Source organism: Symphalangus syndactylus, chromosome 3 (genome assembly GCF_028878055.3).
Source record: "Symphalangus syndactylus isolate Jambi chromosome 3, NHGRI_mSymSyn1-v2.1_pri, whole genome shotgun sequence".
In the NCBI taxonomy this organism is placed as follows: Eukaryota; Metazoa; Chordata; class Mammalia; order Primates; family Hylobatidae; genus Symphalangus; species Symphalangus syndactylus.
In genome coordinates, this window is record NC_072425.2 from 49,878,516 (window position 1) to 49,900,551 (window position 22,036).

The 22,036-nt window shown below is 40.7% G+C and overlaps 1 protein-coding gene across 17 annotated transcripts in view; it reads right to left on the reverse strand.

The window, feature by feature from the left end:
• The window catches only part of AOPEP (aminopeptidase O (putative)), a 395,241-nt gene that overhangs the window by 337,195 nt on the left and 36,010 nt on the right, over positions 1–22,036 (reverse strand). For all 17 annotated transcript variants that reach the window (XR_008656596.2, XM_055271838.2, XM_055271836.2 and 14 more), the window contains one exon: positions 14,603–14,766. Coding sequence is in view for 16 of the 17 variants with exons in the window: in XM_055271838.2 (XP_055127813.1) it covers positions 14,603–14,766 (164 nt within the window). In the remaining variant the exon portion in view is untranslated. The remainder of the gene's footprint in view (positions 1–14,602; positions 14,767–22,036) is intronic.

Consider the following 22,036-nt stretch of genomic DNA (forward strand, 5'->3'; position numbering starts at 1 on the left):
TTTCTCCCTACATTTGCGTTGAATTTTTGACCTGATTTTCTTGCTGCCTGTCTGGTTCTTGTACCATCCACCTAGTCCATGGGCAAGATGATACTTGTGGAAACAGCAGAAATTGAAACTACTTCCAAGAGAAAACACTGCTAATGGAGTAAGAGGTATTTGTTAGATCCCTGCACAAGGTCAATAAAAATCCACATAGAGTGCCTAATCCCATCACAACCCAGCACCTTGATTAGAATATCTGTACCCTCGAGGTGACGTGGGGAGGACACCAGAAGTCACAGCAGGACGTGGCAGGGGAGAGAAATGGAGATTAGCAATTAAAAAGTCAGAAACCTTAAATGACCCAGAGTTTGAGAGATAGCAATAGTAATAACAGAACCTGAGATGAGTCCAATAAAAATATGTTAAAACTGTCATTGTTTCCTCACAGTCTTCTCTGAAGTTCAATAATGGAAATAAAATAATTGTTTTTTAAATATCACCCAAATTCATATTTTAAGTGCTCAAGATGATTTCCTATACAGCGCACAAGTTTTTTTTTTTATTTTCTTAGATTCCTAAAGTTCCTCTACTTAGTGGAGCTCATTTGGAATCAAATGTTTCAGACTTCAAGCTTTTAAAAGCAAAAAGGTTTTCTTGGCTACCAAGTGACAGTCAAATCAGCGCAGATCAATTGGCTGGGCCAAATAAGAACCAGCCAGAAACCCAATTCCTGGTCGAACTCTTCTCAGAAGCTTCTCACTAGAGTCTGGCCCTGGGCTTCTTGCCTGGATCCTAGTTGAATGCTAGAGCCAGCGCTGAGATCACGGAGCGCTGCTAGTGCTCTGGAGAAGGTTTTCATTAGTTCCTTGTTATGAGGACGTTTCTAGTATCCTCATTTGGTAGAAAAGTCTCTTTTGAGTTGTCTGTTCATGGATTATTCCAATGAACCCAATCTTACATGAAGACTGCCCACTGCCACAGGGAACAGCACCTAACCTTATCTTCCAATCAGCCTACAAAAATTGCAAAGAATAAGGTGGAAATACTGCCCCAGAAAGCAGAGCATGCATTCCCAAGACAAAGATAAATAATTTCGGGATTGTCTATTGTTTGGAATAAGCCTACCTTGCAAGAGAATTAATGAGTTTATTGCTTTTGGATATGTCCATTCATTGAGCTCCACCTCTGGAATCTGACAGCTAGGGTTCAATTCCTTGCTCTGCATTTACCAGTTTGGGCCCATCACTTAATTTCTCTAATGCATCAGTTTCCTCATGTATAACAAGAGAATGATCATAGTATCTTGCTGTGAGGATTAAGTTAGGATTAAATTAGATAATCTATAGAGTGATCACTAGGCATAATAATTGGCACAAAGTAAGTGTTCAAGAAACGGTAGGTGCTGTCATCATCTGTTGTTGTTGTAGTCTTCATCTGCAAGCTCTCATCTTTACAGCTGTCTACCCTTGATGCTCAGGCTGATTTTCTGAAGGCAGAGGCAAAGAATGCTAAAGGTATGGCTGCCACATGTGTACTGAAAACCGCGACCTGATGAGGCCCACATATGGGGTTCAAGTTGAATGGCATTAAAACACAGTCCACACAAAGCGATCCATTTAAAGGAGAATGACAGCCTAAAGGGGGCATCCTGTATGACTTCACATAGAATGGGCCATTTGGAGACTATTTAAATGGTGTTTACTTTAAATGAGCCATCCTTGATGAAACAGACAGTGAATGCCTTCATTTTCCTTTTGATTCAATCCACTTGCACTAGACTCCCTTTGCTACACCAGCTGCAAAACAAAGAGAACACGCTGTACTTGAATTAACCCAGAGTTTTTCCTCTGCAGAGGCCAGAAACCCCTCACGCCACTGGATGATTTCACAGCCAGGCCGGGATTCATTAGCAACACTAACAGAGAGGGGTGGTAGGAAGGGATGCAGAGGAAACAGCACTCCTTAACTTCAGGCACAAGCCGCCACCCAGCTTGCCCTTCTTTCTCGGCAGATTCTGTAAAGCTGGACTTCTCTCCGCCTCAGAAAGAGACCAGAGTTCTCTAACACCCCTACATCGCTTTCTCCTATTGGACTGTATTTAGGGGGAAAAACTCTCATACTTCAGTTGTCTCACTAGTAAGATACATGTATCATATGACATATTGACAATAACAGCTGTTACAAGATCCAAATAGACATTTTCATCTCCACAATAGGACTGAAATTTTCCTTAGATGACTGTGTTTTTGCAGCCATAATAGAACTTGAAATGGATCAATTTTCAAATCACAAGAGGCAGTTTAAAATTTAGTTTTTGGGCCGGGAGCAGTGGCTCACGCCTATAATCCTAGCACTTTGGGAGGCCAAGGCGGGTGGATCACCTGAGGTCGGGAGTTTGAGACCAGCCTGGCCAACATAGCGGAAATCCTTCTCTACTAAAACTACAAAATTAGCCAGGCGTAGTGGCGCATGCCTGTAATCCCAGCTATTCAGGAGGCTGAGGCTGGAGAATCACTTGAACCCCGGGAGGTGGAGGTTGCAGTGAGCCGAGATCGTGCCATTGCACTCCAGCCTGGGCAACAAAAGCTAAACTCTGTCTCAAAATAAATAAATTAATTAATTAATTAAATTAAAATTAAATATAGTTTTGGGCCAGGCGCAGTGACTCACACTGGTAATCCCAGAACTTTGGGAGGCCAAGGCGAGAGGATCACCTGAGGTCCAGAGTTCAAGATCAGCCTGGCCAACATGGGTGAAACCCTGTCTCTACTAAAAATACAAAAATTAGCCAGGCATGGTGGCGGACACCTGTAATCCTAGCTACTCAGGAGGCTGAGGCAGGAGAATTACTTGAACCCAAGAGGCAAAAGTTGCAGTGGGCCAAGATTGCGCCACTGTACTTCAGCCTGGGCGACAGAGTGAAACTCCGTCTCCAAAATAAAAATAAAAATAAATAAAATGTAGTTTTGAAAGTATCATAACTAAAGAGTGTTAAAACAGTTATCTTAATTATTTTTTCGATGACTATTCTAAAAACTGTCCTGCGAATAGTTTTGAAGATTCTATCTTCCACAGGAGGAAGAATAATTATCAGTGAAGAGGGAAAAAGGAAGAACACGAAGCAGTAGTCAGTTCATGAGAGGAGAGAGAACTTTTTATACTAAACCTGTGAGAAACTTAGCTAACTGAGATAATCATTTTTCATAAAAAAATTTTGAGAAGAAAAATCAAGATACAGCAGTCATTTTTACACATCAGTCATGCCTACCGATAGTAAATTAAATAAGAAATTTATGAAAAGTCAGTGTCCTATTCATAGGTGAGTCTTGCATAAACCTACTCAATAGAATTAAAAGCACAGCTATAACCACACACACATAACCACTCTGCTTGTGCAGAGGCTAAGGAAGATCATAGCTCTGCCAAGTTAAGCATCTCATGGAACTTCTCGTATTAAAGAGTTATTGTTTTCACTGAAAATTAGAACAGGCACTTAAATTCTTCCTACGAAAACCGTCCATTTTACTTTTTCAACCTCTCCACTATAGGTTAGACAAACAGCATGAAGCATTCAGAAATATCAAATTGATATGTGCTTTTACTTAACATATAATCTTTCCTCAATCCTTCAGTAGCCCCTGCTACTTTGCTACCTCAAAATTGTTTCTTTCTCTAACCACAATTCCTTATTTCAGCAATTCCTGTCCAAACTATTATATATGTTATGATTATTTTGGAACACCTTTTTATCACAAATTAAAGATGCCTAACAATATTTACAGGAATACGTATATTCAGAAACATGTACACTTATAAGTGTATATAGACATACTATACAGAATGTATATATCATATATTTTAAATATATAATATACATACATCTGTACAATAAATATAATATATTCACGAAAAGGAGAGAGAGCTCCCCATTCTGGCTGCTCTTCCCCTCTTGGCCTCCTTCTCCACTGCTTGGGTCTTTCAGCAAACTCTAGCTTTCTGTCAGGACTTTGCAGATGCCGAGTCTACACCTTCCGGTTTTCTAAGTGAGTGCCACCCTCGTGAATACCCATAGCGTGACTGTCTCTTGTTAGTTCTTCTCCACAGTTGCTCAAGGGTTGTAACTGGCACCAGAACAAATGAGACAGTAAGACGCCCTGGGCACCAGCATTGCCTAACCAGGGCAATGTGCCAGGTCAGGCCACCACTTTGCAAGCACTGATGCTACCCAGCAAGGCTTCGGTTTTCCTTCCCTGCAACATGGTACCGCCTCAGGCACAGGAGTGGCAGGAGAGAATGACCTTCAAGATCATTCTTGTGAACTAGGTAAAAGAGCGCCACCTGCTGAACACAAGCGCCTCTATAGGTTTTCCTTGTTGGTTAATGGGATACCTAAAGGAATATGCCCCATCAGGTTTGTTATTCAAGTCTCACCGCCCACTCTGACCTTCGATGCAGGTGACCCAGTTCCCCTTAAGCTGAATCAGATAACGGACACCAAATCATACTGCTCCAGGTGGTCACAGGTAAACTTGAGTGCTTTACTCATATGGAACATTCATAAATGTCAAGTCCAAGACAAAAATCCACAGCAATGAGAACTGGTATATACGTGCCTGCCAGAATCAATGTCTGAAAGAAACCATGATGACTTTCACATATGTCGTGTATGGTAAGCGCAGTGCAGTGCCAGGAGGGTAAGCAAGAACTATTCAACAACAAATCACAAAACAAAAGAATTAACTGACACAGATTTAGAAAGTACTGGCTAACCGGCATCTTTCTAATGGGAAAAGATGAATACATTTATCCTTAAAAACATAGGAATGTATGTGTACAGGCATGGAATAAAGTTTCCCTAGTTCTAGAAACAAGGAGCTTTCTCTACTTTGCATTCTTTCTTTGTGAGGAAAATACTTAATCATAACCACTCCTAAATGCCTCTTAATTTACCATTTCCTCATACGTAATTCCTGGTTGCATACTATGGGAGCAGTCTAAATAGCACTGCTCATTTTGAAAAGTTGGCTTTCAGTTGCACACAGGAGGGTCTAGACTCTCACATCTTGGCTTTTTCCTGGAATTTCCCACACAAAGTCAAAAGAAAAAGAATGTCAGAGAGCTAGTCTATTGGGCAGGCCAGAGAGTAGCATTTTGCCCAGAATGAAGTAATGTCTACAGTCTTACTTTTGCACAGAAAAATGAAATCAGATCCTATGCAAGGGCACATGTAGTTTTTAACACCTTTCACTTGTTCATATGCTTTTTCTCCTTCATCTGGAAGAAGCTTCCATTAGGCAGTCTTCTTCATTTACTTGAGGCTTCCCACAAAAAACAAAAGCAGAGTATTTTCTTTTTCTTTTTCTTTCTTTTTTGTTTTTTTGAGACAGAGTCTCGCTCTGTCGCCCAGGCTGGAGTGCAGTGGCACAATCTTGGCTCACTGCAACCTCCGCCTCCCAGGTTCAAGCGATTCTCCTGCCTCAGCCTCCCAAGTAGCTGGGATTACACACGCCTGCCACCAAGCCCAGCTAATTTTTTTTGTATTTTTAGTAGAGACAGCATTGCACTGTTAGCCAGGATGGTCTCGATCTCCTGACCTCATCATCTGCCCGCCTCAGCCTCCCAAAGTGCTGGGATTACAGGCGTGAGCCACTGTGCCCAGCCCTCAGAGTATTTTATTTTTCTAGGAAGCAGGGATATACTAAATTAGACTCAATAAAAATAAAACTTTCACGCCTGTAATCCCAGCACTTTGAGAGGCCAAAGCGGGCGGATCACGAGGTCAGGAGACCATCCTGGCTAACATGGTGAAACCCCGTCTCTACTAAAAATACAAAAAATTAGCCGGGCGTGGTGGCGGGCGCCTGTGGTCCCAGCTACTCGGGAGGCTGAGGCAGGAGAATGGCGTGAACCCAGGAGGCGGAACTTGCAGTGAGCAGAGATTGCGCCACTGCACTCCAGCCTGGGCGACAGAGTGAGACTCTGTCTCAAAAAAATAAATTAATTAAAAAAAATAAAACTAAACAAAAAATTACTAGAAGAAAATTACAATGTACTAAACCAATTCTTTTTAAAATTTGTTGAGGCTGGAAAAAAGGCATAAACTGTAATTAAGCAACAAAAGCAAAAGAAATGACCCTGAAGTCGATTTTGTTACCATCACTAGTAGTTTTAAATGTTTCTTCCATGAACATACTACTTCTGCCTGATTATAAAGAACACATTTATCCCACAAATGCATATTGGGTGCTTATTCTATACAAGGCACTGTATTAGGCACTGGGTCTCTGCGCTCAATAGTTTAGCTATATTTTGGTAGAGAATATAGGCCAACAATAAGTCACACGACAACATCTCTGTCTGCCCAAATCACATTATGCTGAGGAAGTTTAATAATAAAGGAGAATAATAAAGGAGCCAAGCAAGTTAATCTAAATCTATGGCCTTGTCTTAGCCTTCTTTAAAAAAAAAAGAATAACAACTGCTCAGCTAATAGAATTCTTACAATGGTCATCACCCTACATCCAAACCATTACCCTTCATTTTAAAAACAGTTAGGAGAAATGATTTCCCTTATGAAGCAAGGACCCAGAGGTCTGTCTTCTGATTTCTGTTCCCTGCCCAAGGGCTGCTGTCATTTCTGTTGCTGTTATCTGCTCCCAGGTGCCTTGCTTCTTTGGAAAAATCAGCTGGTGCCCGGGAAATGTGCTAATCAGGCCTATGTGTCACTGTGATGGAAACTGTGACTTGCTGGGTCGCACTTTGCCAGTCATGTTTTCAAAGATAGCTCATCGTTTTAAAGGGCATTCTGCACAACAGAGCAGAGGTCCTATGAGACCAATCTGCCAATCGAGAAAACATGACTTAGAAAGGAAATAGCATCATCTTGTATCCACATCCCCTTTCTCTAAGGAGTGCAGATACATTTGTAGACATTATTCCATCCTCAGAACAGCCATTTTGGTTCTGGCAAACAGCTTTATTAGTACTATTTCCTGATTGTCCTCTGATAAACCCTGTCTGTGGGAGGAATTGCAGTATTAAGCATAGAGTTCTTTTATCTTGTCTAGCTTAATTCTCCCTCAGCTTGAACTGGCAAAGATTGTTCTGTGATATCATATAAGGTGTAAGTGGTGTGAACATAAGTAAATCTCAATAAGCATCTATTTTATTACTCTGTCCTCAACTGGAATTTGGGGGGAAAAAAAGATCCACAGATATATTCCTGGGGTTATAAAAATTTTTCGTATTTAAAGTTAATTCTCAATTTTTTGGTAATAATCTTCAAATAGATACACAACAACAGATGAATATGAGAGGTCAGAAAACTTTTTTCTGTAAAAGACCAGCTAACAAATATTTTAGGCTTTGCAGGACCTTGTTGCCAATACTCAACTCTGCTGTTGTAACACGAAGGCAGTCAAAGACAATGGCCATGATCCAATAAAACTTTATTTACAAAAACAGGTAGTGTACTAGATTTGGCCAGCAGGCCATGGTTTGCTGACCCCTAAAATCATACAGATGTGAGTACTGCCAAATGATTTCAGAGTTTCCATCTGTATTAGATTGCATGGGGATGTGTAGGACTGAGATAATTATCAAGAGATAATGAGAAAAGAAGGTAAGGATGATGCTTTTGGATGAGTAAAGGCCAAATGACATCACAGCATGCTGTGTAAACAAAAGTTTACAGGGAGATGAAAGACAAGTGGTGGAGAACTGGATTATTTTGTGGCTCAGGGTAGAACAGGTGTTCAGTCTCAAAAGAAACTGCATGGAGCCGTCAGCACCACATTCATATTGTAAGGGGCAATTTCATCTCAGCAAAATATTAATCTTTACATTCAATTTATATTTATATATCAATATAAAACTCAAATTATAAATTATAAATTTGAATTTTATTGATTTGCTAGTTTGATCTGCATTTCATTTATAATTTTATTTTGGCTTTACAGATGTGTAAGAGTTGTAAGAACACAGAGTTCATATCTAGTCTTAGATCTATAGTTTTTGAAATGTCATTCTAATAAAAATAATTTAAGTCAACTGTGGTAAATCATGAGACCTTTCCCTCTAAAAAGAAGAATAATGCTCAAGTTTGGGAAACATTGTCAAACACAAGGCTTTACTGCAGGGCCAAACTATGAATGAGAAAATACATAGGCTTGGTGAGGTGAGGGTGGGGAGAGCCACATGGCATCTTGGGAGGTGGAGTTATCACAAGCACACTGCTATAGGCAGAAATGGGAGCAGGCCACCTATCAGTGCCTATTTGAAACTGCAGTGTTTCATATACTCAATCAATTCAGCAAGTCAGGGGACCAGAGACAATAGAGAAAGAGCCTATGTGAGTCTAGCAGAACCTTACTGGACAATGGCCAACAAGACACTAGAGCCCAGATAGAGAAGCTGCGTGTATCTGCCAATCCTTTAATCCAGTCAAGTTGACACCTAAAATTAACCACCACACATATACAATAAATGTGTACTTTTTTTTTTTTTTAGACAGTATCATTCTGTCACCCATGCTGAAGTGCAGTGGTATGATCTCAGCTCTCTGCAACCTCTGCCTCCTTGGTTCAAGCAATTCTCTTGCCTCAGCCTCCTGAGTAGCTGGGATTACAGCCGTGTACCACCACGCCCAGCTAATTTTTTTGTATTTTTGTAGAGACGGGGTTTCACTATGTTGCCCAGGCTGGTCTTGAACTCCTGGCCTCAAGTGATCCGCCCGCCTTGGCCTCTCAAAGTGCTGGGATTACAAGTGTGAGCCAGCATGCCTGGCCATAAATGTGTACATCTTAAACGTGTTGTTCAATGAGATTTCACAGATAAACACACTTACATAATTAATCATTACCCCATGAACATTTCCATTACCCCAGAAATTCCGCTGTACCCTTGCACTCATTTCTTCCGAACCCCATTCCAGCCAACCACTGATCTGGTTTCCATCAGTACAGACTGGTTTGACTTCTTCTCAAAATTCATATAAAAAGAGTCATTCAGTGTGACTCTATTTTACTTAGCATAATGTTTGTGAGATTCATCCATATTGTTGCAGGTGTCACTAGCTTTTTTTTTTTTATTTATCAATAGCAGTCCATTGTGTGAATAAACTATAATTTGTTTATCCATGTACAATTAGACTGTTTTTGGTCATTATGGAAAATGTGCTGTGAACAACCATGTATTAATCATTTTGTGGACGTAGGTTTTCATTTCTCTTGGGTAAATACTTAAGAGTAAAATTGCTAGATCATGTAAATATATGTTTAAGTTTGTGAGTATCTGCCAAACTATTTCCAAAGTGGTTGCATCCTTTCATATTCTCACCAGCAATGTGTGAGAGTTCTAGTTGTGGCTCATCCTTGGAAACACTTGGTATTTTCTGTCCTTTTAATTTTAACCCTCTAACTAGGTATAAAATACTATCTCATTATGGTTTTACTTTGCATTTCCCTGATGACAATGTTGAGCACCTTTTCACGTACTTTGCAAATTCTTATATCTTCTTTTGAAAAGCATCTGTTTGGCCAGGCGCGGTGGCTCACGCTTGTAATCCCAGCACTTTGGGAGGCCGAGGCGGGCGGATCACGAGGTCAGGAGATCGAGACCACGGTGAAACTCCGTCTCTAATAAAAACACAAAAAATTAGCCGGACATGGTGGCAGGCGCCTGTAGTCCCAGCTACTCGGAGAGGCTGAGGCAGGAGAATGGCGTGAACCCGGGAGGCAGAGCTTGCAGTGAGCCGAGATCGTGCCACTGCACTCCAGCCTGGGTGACAGAGCGAGACTCCATCTCACAAAAAAAAAAAAAGAAAGAAAAGCATCTGTTCATGTCATTTGTTCATTTTTTTTTCATGTGGGGTTTTTTACTGTTTTATTATCAGGTTATAAAAATACTTTATAGGCCGGGCACGGTGGCTCATACCTGTAATCCCAGCACTTTGGGAGGCCAAGGCAGGTGGATCACTGAAGGTCAGGAGTTCAAGACCAGCCTGGCAAACATGGTGAAATCCTGTCTCTACTAAGAATACAAAAATTAGCTGGGCGTGGTGGTGCATGCCTGTAATCCCAGCTAATCGGTGAGAGAATCGCTTGAGCCCGGGAAGCAGAGGTTGCAGTGAGCTGAGATCGCGCCACTGCACTCCAGCCTGGGCAACAGAATGAGACACCGTCTCAAAAAAAAAAAAAAGATTATATCATTCTAGGTACAAGCCTTTTGCCAGATGTATGTATTACAAATATATTCTGGTATATGTGGCTTGCCTTTTCATTTTTATTTACACTTTGTGCTACTGATTTTCCATAGTGACATTTTTGTTCCTAATTTCAGCAGTAGAGATTTACATTATGTTATTTTAACATTAGTTTTTTTTTTTTTTTTTGAGATGGAGTCTCGCTCTGTTGCCCAGGCTGGAGTCCAGTGGCACGATCTCAGCTCACTGCAAGCTCCGCCTCCCGGGTTCACGCCATTCTCCTGCCTCAGCCTCCGGAGTAGCTGGGACTACAGGCACCCACCACCATGCCCAGCTAATTTTTTGTATTTCTAGTAGAGACGGGGTTTCACCGTGTTAGCCAGGATGGTCTCAATCTCCTGACCTCGCGATCCACCCGTCTCGGCCTCCCAAAGTGCTGGATTACAGGCGGGAGCCACTGCGCCCGGCCTTAACATTAGTTTTCTGTCAATCATTCAAATGTCAATCATACATTTTAAAAAATTTTCCTTCAAGAATGTTATACTTCAGTTAATAGGGTTGCTACAAATAAAAATATAAAAAAAAGAATGTTATACCTAGCCAAAGATTGTTCATAAGTGAACACAACAAAAAGCCAATCTAAATATGGGAGGGCTCAGAAAATGTACCATTCATCCAGTCTTCTAAAAAAAAAAAAAAAGAAGCTATTTCCCAGCGAACTTAAGAGCTCAAGAATGAAGAAAGTCTAAATACTTATTATGAAATCATTTGAAACTGAATGAAAATACAATAATAGTAATTCCTAGAAAAGACATAATACAAAAAGTTATAGAGAAAATGTGAGTCCCAAATCCCAAGTTTTATTAAGTAAAACCGGAGAATATGGGTGCGGAAGGATAATGGAGTAAATACCCATCCAATTCCTTATTTGATATGAATTTCAGAGATACTGGTTAAATTGTAAAACATCCATTTATAGGATACTCATAGCCATAAAAATAATGAGGAAAGGTCAGGCGCAGTGGCTCATGCCTGTAATCTTAGCACTTTGGGAGGCCAAGGTGGTCAGATTGCCTTAGTTCAGGAGTTCGAGACCAGCCTAGGCAACACAGTGAAACCCCGTCTCTACTAAAATACAAAACATTAGCCAGGCATGGCGGCGTGCACCTGTAGTCCCAGCTACTCGGGAGGCTGAGGCAGGAGAAATGCTTGAACCCGGAAAGCAGAGGTTGCAGTGAGCCAGGATCACGCCACTGCACTCCAGCCTGGCGACAGAGCAAGACTCCATCTCCAAAAAATAAATAATGAGGATGCTCTTTACGCTCTGTTACAAAATATCTATAAAATAAATTTATTCTAAAAGGGAAAGCACAATACAAAAATGTGTCTAGCATGCTACAATTTGTACAACAAAAGAGAAAAAACATGTTATTCAAGAGAAATTGGTAACCTTGGTTGCCTGGGGAAGTGTTACTGGGTGTCTGGGAAATAGAGGTAAGAAAAACACGTTATTGCACATAATGCTTTGTCCTTTGTTCTTCTATAAATGAACCACGTAAATGTTACTTATTTTTAAATATAAAAATTTTATTTTATTTATTAATTTATTTTCTTTTTGAGATGGAATCTCACTCTGTCACCCAGGCTGGAGTGCAGTGGCGTGATCTCGGCTCACTGCAAGCCCCGGGTTCAAGCTATTCTCCCGCCTTAGCCTCCCGAGTAGCTAGGACTACAGGGGCCCACCACCATGCCTGACTAATTTTTGTTTGTTTGTTTGTTTGTATTTTTAGTAGAGATGGGGTTTCACCATGTTAGCCAGAATGGTCTCGATCTCCTGATCTCATGATCCCCCCACCTGGGCCTCCCAAAGTGCTGGGATTACAGGCGTGAGCCACTGTGCCAGCTTAAATGTGTTGTTTTTAAGAATCAAGTAAGGCTGGACACGGTGGCTCACACCTGTAATCGCAGCACTTTGGGAGGCTTAGGCGGGCAGATCACCAGGTCAAGAGATCAAGACCATCCTGGCCAACATGGTGAAACCCCGTCTCTACTAAAAATACAAAAATTAGTTGGGCATGGTGGTGCACGCCTGTAGTCCCAGCTACTCGGGAGGCTGAGGCAGGAGAATTGCTTGAACCCGGGAGGCAGAGGCTGCTGTGAGGAGAGATCACACCACTGCACTCCAGCCTGGCGAAAGAGCAAGACTGTCTCAAAAAAAAAAAAATCAAGTAAATACTCATCGGTGACTTCAGTACATACGTAAATCTAGCTTATGATAAAGACATCACAAAATTTAAAAATTCAATAAATGATCCTGAAGCAACTGGTTTTCTATTTGAAAAAAAAGACAATGTTTAGTCCTCATTTCACAACCTGATGAGAATAAATTACAGACTGATTAAAGAGTTATAAAAATTAAACTATAAAAATGAACAAAATGAATCTTAGAGCAATCTAATAAATTTAACTTCATAAAAACAGACACATCATATAAAATTAAAAGATATACCAAAAGCTGGGAACAATGCTTTTCATAAATGTAAGAAATTAATATCTTTTTTTAAAGAGCCAATAAAATTGAAAAATAAGACAAACTTGGCAAAAATCTAGGTCTTCAGTACAAAAATGGGCAAAGGAAATAAACAGAAAATGAAAATGGTTAAGAAATATATAAGGACATGTGAAACTCACTAATCATCAAAGTAATCCAATTAAAGAGAGACCTGCTGCTGCCTATCAGATGAGCAAAGTTCCAGGTGACAAGGACCCTCGTAACTACAGATGAATGTATAAATTGGCACAGCCTTTCTGGAAAACATTATGGGATATGTACCAACAGCCTTAAACGTGTTCCAACTTTTGACTCAGTAATTCTAATTTTATATAAAATATCTCCCCTGGAATTTAATGCAACTTTATTTATAACAGGAAAAAAACTGAAATAATCAAAACATTTAATATAGAAATGTTAAATTCTGATATATTCAGATAAAAAATATTGTGCCAATGTTAAAATCATATTAAAAAATATTTAATGACCTGTAAAATGTTCAAGATACACTAAAGTGAAAAAAGCAGAATAAACACCATCATATGCTATCACGATTTGAGGATGATAACTGTACAAAACATATAGATTTTAAATCCTGAAAGGAAAGTAACGAAATCTTAGCAATAATTTTCTCTATAATTTTTTAAATTTATTTTTAGTTTTCTGTATATTTTAAAGTTTCTATAATAAATATGTGGAAAGAGATGCCTTCTTTTTTTTTTTTTTTTTTTTTTTTTTGAGACGGAGTCTCGCTCTGTCACGCAGGCTGAAGTGCAGTGGCGCCATCTCAGCTCACTGCAAGCTCCATCTCCCGGGTTCACGCCATTCTCCTGCCTCAGCCTCCCGAGTAGCTGGGATGACAGGCACCCGCCCCCAGCTAATTTTTTGTATTTTTAGTAGAGACGAGATTTCACCGTGTTAGCCAGGATGGTCTCAAAGGAGATGCCATATTTTAAATAAAGAAATAATATAACTATAAAAACGTTTCCCGGCCAGGCACAGTGGCTCACACGTTTGGGAGGCTGAGTTAGACAGATCACTTGAACCTGAGCGTTCAAGACCAGCCTGGGCAACATGGCAAAATCTCATGTCTACAAAAAAAGTGCAAAAATTAGCTGGGCGTGGTAGCATGCACTTGTAGTTCCACCTACTTGGCAGGAATGAGGTGGGAGGATCAATTGAGGCTGGCAGGTCAAGGCCATGATGAGCCGTTATCAAGCCACTGCACTCCAGCCCGGGCAACAGAGCGAGACCCTGTCTCTCAAATAAACAAATTTTTTCCTGGCATCAACATGCTCAGGATATCCACTGAAAAAGTTAAATGTTGCAGTAAGAAGTAATTCATAGATAAAACCTTGATGATGCATTAGCACTGCCTTCCATCTTTCTTATACACCTTTGGTTCAGAACTTCACACAGGCAAACCGTGTATAGAATAGATACTTCACTAAGACAACTCCAGTGGGCCAGCCAACAAGAGCACTATCTCTTAACATAATGAATAACCATGTACAGACACCGTAACAAACCACAGACAACTCAATTGTAATGGTGTTTCCATGGTACACCTGCCTGTTCAGAACATCTTCAGTCAAGACCACCTACAAACCACCAGGTGAAAGCAACTGCTGAAATAATCTATGAACCAACAACTCTAGTATGAAGAGCCCCAAATCCCATGCCCAGGCTCCTAAGTGTCCCTCCCTATTCCCTGCTTGTTTTCTCTGGCAGGATGTTTTATACTATGTTCATTTCCAACCCAACTAATAAAGGAGCTCTTTAAAGTTTAGAAAAATACTGTTTATTGGGTTCCTGGGTCCACATGTGTGCAATACATAAATAAGCAAAGAACACATGTACAGTACCTTCCCAAAGCTGCGTTGGTTTGGCAGAATTTTCCCCACTCATTAAAACAAAAGATGCAGCTGCTCGAACTGTAGCCTGCCATGTTGACATGGCAACGGGTGGCTCTTGGCATGGAAAAAGGGCCCTGTTGTTTATGGGAGATCCCACAGTATAAACACATGGCCTGCAGAAGAGAGACAAAGAAAGAAACGGGGTGAATCTTTAAAATGAGTTGTCACTTTTCTCACCACCATGGTAGTGCAGGTTAAGTTGAGCTTTCAAAGAAAACATTTGAAACTTTGTAGCTGACTGGTTTCCGAGCATTTTGAACTGAAGCTGCCAAGGGCTGGCTATGTGAATAGCTGAGTGGTTATTTCTCTCAAATGAATTACTTAAATATGTAAGAAGAGTTGTTTTTTTTTAAGGAGAAAGATATTTTTTGGATAAAGTTTTAAATACTAGTCAGCCAAGTTATAATTTATATTACCCTTGCCCCCTCCCCTCAGGCCTGGTGCCTTCAAAAGAAAAGTTTTAGAGACATTCTTACAAACCTTTTGGAAAGCATTCTGGAAAAGAAAATATGTTTGGAGATCACTGAGATATTAATGCTTGGAAAAACAAGCTGGTGGTCTCAAATCCAGGGCTGGCAGGCAGATACCCCCAATCTTGGAAGCCACCATCTCAAATGGAACCCTTGTGGGAATCCTTGTGTGGGGGCCAAGAACAGGGGCTGGTATATGAACAGGACTGTGGGTCACAACAACCAGGCTTGTGATGGGAAAGCCAAGGGCGCAGAGTCGTTACCAAAGTCACCGTGTGCAAAACCAATGACAGAGCATTAGGACTCATTCTGCTGCAATTAGAAAGTACAGCCCTACCCAAACCAAGGAAGATCCGTCCCATGATAAAGTCATGGTTGATAAAGATGGAAAAGATTCTCAAGATCAAAGGGTCCACTCCTGACATCAGAGTAGAAGGTACAAGACTGACTCCTCAGAAAAAACTCAGGAGAATGTTTCTACTTCCTGTTTTTCAGTTATGACAAATGGCAAACATGTAGTTTTGGTCAGCTTGACTTATAAAGTAAATGAATAGAGCAAAGCACTACTTCTTTTGGATAAACTCGTTTTCTTTTTTCATTAACATCATTATAATTGAGCATTTATTGTGTTCACACAGTGTGCGAGAAAACACAGAAAGATGGTTCGATTCCATCAGTCAGGGTCTAGTATGGAAAAGAGAAACCAGTCTAGGTCTTAACAAACAGGTAATTTAAACTTGGGAATGAGTTTAAACGATAGAAGAGCGGAGAGACCAATCAGAGGACAGTAAGACAACCCAGGGATTAGCCACAGCAGTAATCTGCTGTGACTCCTCATATTGGAGTAGCTGGGTGATTACTGGGTTATGAGGCAGGAGTCATCTGGCAGAAGCCAGAGTCACAGTGGGGACTGTCCAGGGGGAGCTGGGACCACAGGAGACTCAGCCACACTGAAGCTGCCAAAGGAAAACAGGAGGAGGAGAAACACGTTACAGAAGTAACGTATTTCTAGCCAGCTCCTGCTTTCAAATCTTCCACCAGTGGCCCCCATTGGCCAAACCTAGCAGGAAGCCAGAAGACAAGTGAGCCTAGGAAATGAAGTTCCTTGTCACTTAGAGAAGATCACAATAAGAGCAGAAAATGGATCTCAGCGCAAACAGGCAGTTTCTGTACGCTTATCCTACAAGTATACATGCCATGATAATGTGAAGGTTTGACATGGGGCAGGGGAAGATCAGAAAGTCTAAACACCTTTGTACCACCTGGGTTGCCAACTTACCAAATGATTGTGGGGAAGCTCCTCAACTTCTGAGTCACAGGTAAAATGGGTACTGGGCTGGTGAAGCGGGGAGCAGGTAGTGACTTCTATTGTCTGTTCTGTTCAAAAAGCACCTAATTTGCATAGGGTAACTCTGTGTTGTGGGTCTTCCCTTGCCTGCACAGGGAAGAAATCCTCCCCAAAAGACTGGCTTACCAAGATGTTGGTCTCCTCTCTATTAGGCTGGGTTGGAGGCCATGCTAGCATATTATTACACATTCCACTTGTGCCCTTAGTTAGGTATGTGGCCCCCAAGGCTGCCTCCATCAGCTTCCATACCACTTCCCCAAAGAAACAATCGGATTTGAGATGAGGTCAAATCTGAGAAATACTGTGCAGGAAGAATGAGGACTTAGTAAGTGATGTGCTGAAGAAGAGGGAGAAGGAAAGGAAAACTTCTGTGAGGTAGCCAGCTGCTGAGCTGGCCTCCAATAACCCCTTCCTCCTAATATTTACATCCTTGTGTAGTCCCCTTCCATACTGTACCAGGTCTGTGTGCTCAAACAGACCTGTGTAGAGCAAACAGGCAGCTGCAGTACACTTATCCTACAAGTATACAGGCCGTGATAATGCAAAGGTTTGACCTGGGACAGAGATACAACAGGATACAGCAGAGGTGATGGCATGTCACTTCTGAGACTATTTTAAAATCTGTGGTTTTCATCTTAGACTATCTTTTCTCACTCTCTCCCCCATCATTTACTCTGGGCCATGAGTGTCACGAAGTCACTCAGGCAGCCTAGGGAGGCACCCACATGGTAAGAAACAGAGACCTCTGGCCAACAGTCAGTAAGAACCAAGGCCTGCAACAGCCACATGAGTGAGTCTGAAAGAGGATTTTCCAGCTCCTGGCACACCTTGAGATACCTGCAGCCAACAGCTGGACTGTAACCTTGCAAGATATTTTGAGCAAGAGACACCGGCTAAGCTGCTCCTAGATTCCCGAGCCTCAGAAACTGAGAGGTAATAAATGTTTGTTCTTTTAAACTGCTAAGTGTGGGGGTAATTTGTTATGCAGCCATAGTTAACACAGACTTTTCTGAGGTTTCTGGCTCAAGTGATAAGATGGATGGTAAAGCTACTGAACAAGAAAGGAAGAACAGGATGGGTCCAGGCAGAAAGGTGGAGGGCATGCACCTGTTTAATTTACTTATAAAGGGCTTTACATAAGCACATGACAGACACTTTTATGGACACAGAAAGGATGTTTTCCTAATCCCAAACAGTGTGATGTCCATGAATGGGTTCAAATGTCTGAAATCAGACCTGCCTCAGAAAATGTGAGAATGATGATTTGATGAAGTAGGACACACAGATATTGTAGGCATATTTCAGTCAGTTGATGGGGGGCTGGTTCTTCCACCGACTGGATTAAAATCCACCATGTTGTCACCATCCTTTCCTTCCCAGTTCAGTATTATGTCCTCTTTAGCTATCTAGTTCTAGACAGTTTGTTCTAGAATTTTGTCCTGATCCCTTCGGTCATGCTCTTGAAAGCTCTTTCTGCCATTGTGCATCTGGGCACCTGACCTCTCCCATCAAGGGTGTCAGTTACCTGGCCAGGCCCCCAGCAAGCTCTCACCTCCACCCTCCCCAGTGTGCTCACAATTCTCTATTCCCACCCTCCTCTTTCCATCGCTGGGTTATCTTTTCTGCTAAAGTCTAACATTTTTTTCTAGCTTCCACTTGGTATCCACAGCTATAACTCTGAACATGTAGATCAAGTTAGCAATCTAAAAGCCACACCCCATTAATATACCCATGTCTGATAGGAGACTCAATCACATTCTTACTGAAATCCTTTCAAAAGCAGGAAAACAATCACATAAGAGGGAGGTCTTAGGGTAGGCACACCTTGAAAATGTAAATTCATTGTGCTCCCAGCCTATTCTTTTCTTGGCCTTTTTCTCGTCATCAGCTGCAGGCTCACTCCTCCCTTCCCAACATGCCCAAACTAAGCTCTAGGGAGTTAACAGTCTCTATAACCAATGGCTTTTTGCTCTTTCACAAGCTGATATCCTATGCATGTCTGACATCACAGTGCAAACCTGAAATCAATCTACAGTTGGGTAGCTACATTTTAAGTGTGAAGGTTTTATCCTCTGAATAAAGCTCTACTGGTGGAATCTTGGTCATCTACCAGCAAATTTAGGATGGGTGAACATGGGGCCTTCCCAGAGCCATGAAATCATACCCACTACATAGTGACTCCAGACTAAAGATGGCCCCCATCATGCACACATTCAAATGAGAACTATATGGAGGGCCGATTCCGTGTTTACCCATCCATGCCCTCCCCTCCACAGAAGGCAGGAAAATCAATGTGTGTTTATAATGAATGTGTAAACACAGAAATAAATGCAGCTGTGTTTATCTGACATGCACAGCACTTTGGGAGGCTGAGGTGGGAGGAATGCTTGGGCCCAGGAGTTGGAGACCAGCCTGGGCAACATAGCAAAACCCTGTCTCTAAAAACATATTTTCTTCTCCAGAGAACCCTGCCACACAGTAAAGTGAGAAAACAGCTCTTACAAAAGGTAGAAAGAACTTGGTGAGCCAAGTTCATGCCACTGCTCTCCACCCTGGGTGACAGAGTGAGACTCTGTCTTATAAAATAATAATAAAATAAAAAATAAAAATAAAAATCACAAAGATAATATACAGAGTTTCCATATATTCCATACTAAGCTTTCCCTATTATTGGCATCTTATATTAGTATGCTTGTCATAAGGAGTGAACCAATATTGATATATTTACACACTTCATTCAGCTTTATTTAGTTTTTCCTCAACGTCTTTTTTCTGTTTCAGGATACTATATTACTTTTATTTTATTTATTTTATTTTTGAGACACAGTCACGCTCTATCACCCAGGCTGGAGTGCAGTGGCACAAAGATGACTGACTGCAGCCTTGACCTGCTGGGCTCAAGTGATCCTCCCACCTCAGCCTCCCAAGTGGCCGGGACTACAGGTGCCCGCCACCACACCCAGCTAACTTTTTGTATTTTTAGTAAAGATGGGGTTTCGCCATGTTGGCCAGGCTGGTCTTGAACTCCTGGCCTCAAGTGATCTGCCCACCTCAGCCTCCCAAAGTGCTAGGATTACAGGTGTGAGCCACTGCACCCGGCCGGGGCACCACATTGCTTTTAATCATCATGTCTCCAGGCTCCTCTTGACTGTGGCAGTTCCTTAGACTTTATGCTGACCTTATTCGTTTTCAGAAGTGCTGAACAGGTATTGTGTTTAATGTCCCTTGACTGGGATGTATCTGATGCTTTTCTCATGATTAGATTAGAGTTAAGAGCTTTTGCGAGGAAGACCACAAAGATGCCATTTTCATCATATCATACCAGAGAATAAACTATCCCCATAAATTATCACTGTTGATATTGACCTTGATCATCTTGCTGAGGTAGTATTGTCAGATTTCTCTAGTGTAAAGTTACTTTTTTCTCCCTTTCCATTCTGTTCTCTTCGGAAGGGAGTCACTGACTGTGTAGTCCACACTTAAGGAGCGAGGAGTTATGCCCCACCTCCTTGAGGACAGAACATGTCCACAACTAACTTGGAATTGTTTTGTACCATGGATTTGTCTATTCTTCCTCATTTGTTTATTCAATCGTTTATTCACATCAGCGGGACTAATGGCTATTTCATACTCTTGGATATCATTCGAAACTACTTGATATGTTTTGTTGCTTGGCTTTGGGCATGAGGAGCTCTTTCGGACAGCCCTTTGTCCCTCTGGCATACCCCCATTGCTGTGGGTTGTTGCTTCTGCTGTTTGAGGGCTTCCTTACTTTCTGACATTACAAGATGCTCCAGGCTCATGTTGCACATTTCCTGCCCCTCTTCTGGACATTTCTCCAAGAAGTCCTAGTTCTCTTCATTGGAGAATGGTATCAGAAACTAAGATCTGGGTGCTAGGTGTGCTTACTTCTAAGACTCTCTCAGCTGACAAGCCAAGGTACAGTGTGTGTGTGTGTGTGTGTGTGTGTGTGTGTGTCTGTATACATATATATATATATATATATATATATATATATATATATACACACACACACTAACCCTTGGAAACACACATATCTGTAATTATTTCCATATGCAACCATCCATATCTATATTAAGCTATTTCATTTTGATACTCATAAGTTTTATTCTCAGCTGGGATACAGTACAGGTGGGAAATGGGGAAGCCACTAATGGAACTTAAAAGAAAATATACCAATTTACAGATTTTCTTGTATTTCTGTCTAATTTAAAAACAGAAATTTATTGAAAGCTAATAAATTTGTTTTAAATACACTTGAAAGCTTTGCATACAGTAAGTGACATGTGAAGATCAAATTCAAAAAAAGTCATTCTCTTTCTCACTTGAGATGAAGATTTATCTAGAAGCTTCCAGTCATTTTATTTTCTTACCTGTAAAATGAGAATAAAGAGCCTCTCATCCCAGCCTGAGAACTTAGAGTGGGTATAACTGATAATATTCTGCCATTCAGGAACAAATATGTAGAAACTATTTTAGTTTTAATAAATGTAGACTCTGTCCCCTGGAGGAATAAGCTGTAGCGAATTATGTTTTTCATGCAACTGTAAAATTTTGTATTTTCACACAGTTATATTCATAAAGTATTGTGTTCCTGATAATTACAATTCATTTATATCACTAAGAAGTTACTTCTGTCTAGCAAACTGGCATTCTTTACTCATTTTAAGTCCTTAACATACCCAAACAGTTACCAGTACATCCTGAGGTTTATTCTGCAGCGTAAGGGAGAGTTGATAGAGAGCTGGTGCTCATTCACAATTGACTGTAAATAAAATTTCCCACCCCAGAAAAAGGGGAAAAAAGAGAAAACATCTTTCTAGGATTTGTTTTTTAAAATGATTTTTCTTATCCTCAGAAGACTGCACAAATGGCATTAATATACTAACACATATTCTCAAACTTCCAAGGATACAGTTTAAACATCTTCTGTGATCATATATATTTACTGAATTATCAGAAAATGAGATATCAAGAGTAAATTTATCATTTGAAGGAGCAAAATGTGCTCAAGGACCTCTTTAATTTCTTTATAGAAACCATCATTTATCCATAAGTACTCATCACTTTTACATGTCATTTAATTCACTAGTCTAATCTCTTTCTTTGCAGTGAGCACTCAGGAGAAAGTCATGTTTGAGGCCATAATTATTTCTTCCAAATTCTGCCAATAGTTCCTTCTTCCTCATTATTCTAGTTCAAAAATGAAATATCTAGGAGTATAAAAACTACAATTTCTTAGTTAAATATTCAAAGATAGCATATTGTTACATCGTATTGAAATTCCCATCTTTAATAATTTCAAAAAAGTGTGAAGATACAATAAGAACACCTGTTTCATTCTTTCACAGTCTCCAAAAACTATCTAGTAAGTTATTCTATAAATAAATCACTATGCTTTTGTACCAAGGTAAGTTTGCACCAACCCGGCAATTTCGCAATGGCTGCCTCAGACTCTAACAGAAATAAGACAGGAAGTGAAGTCATTCTGAGCAGGGTGGGAGACCAGAACAGGAGGTAAGATTAGAGGCAAGGAATGAATAA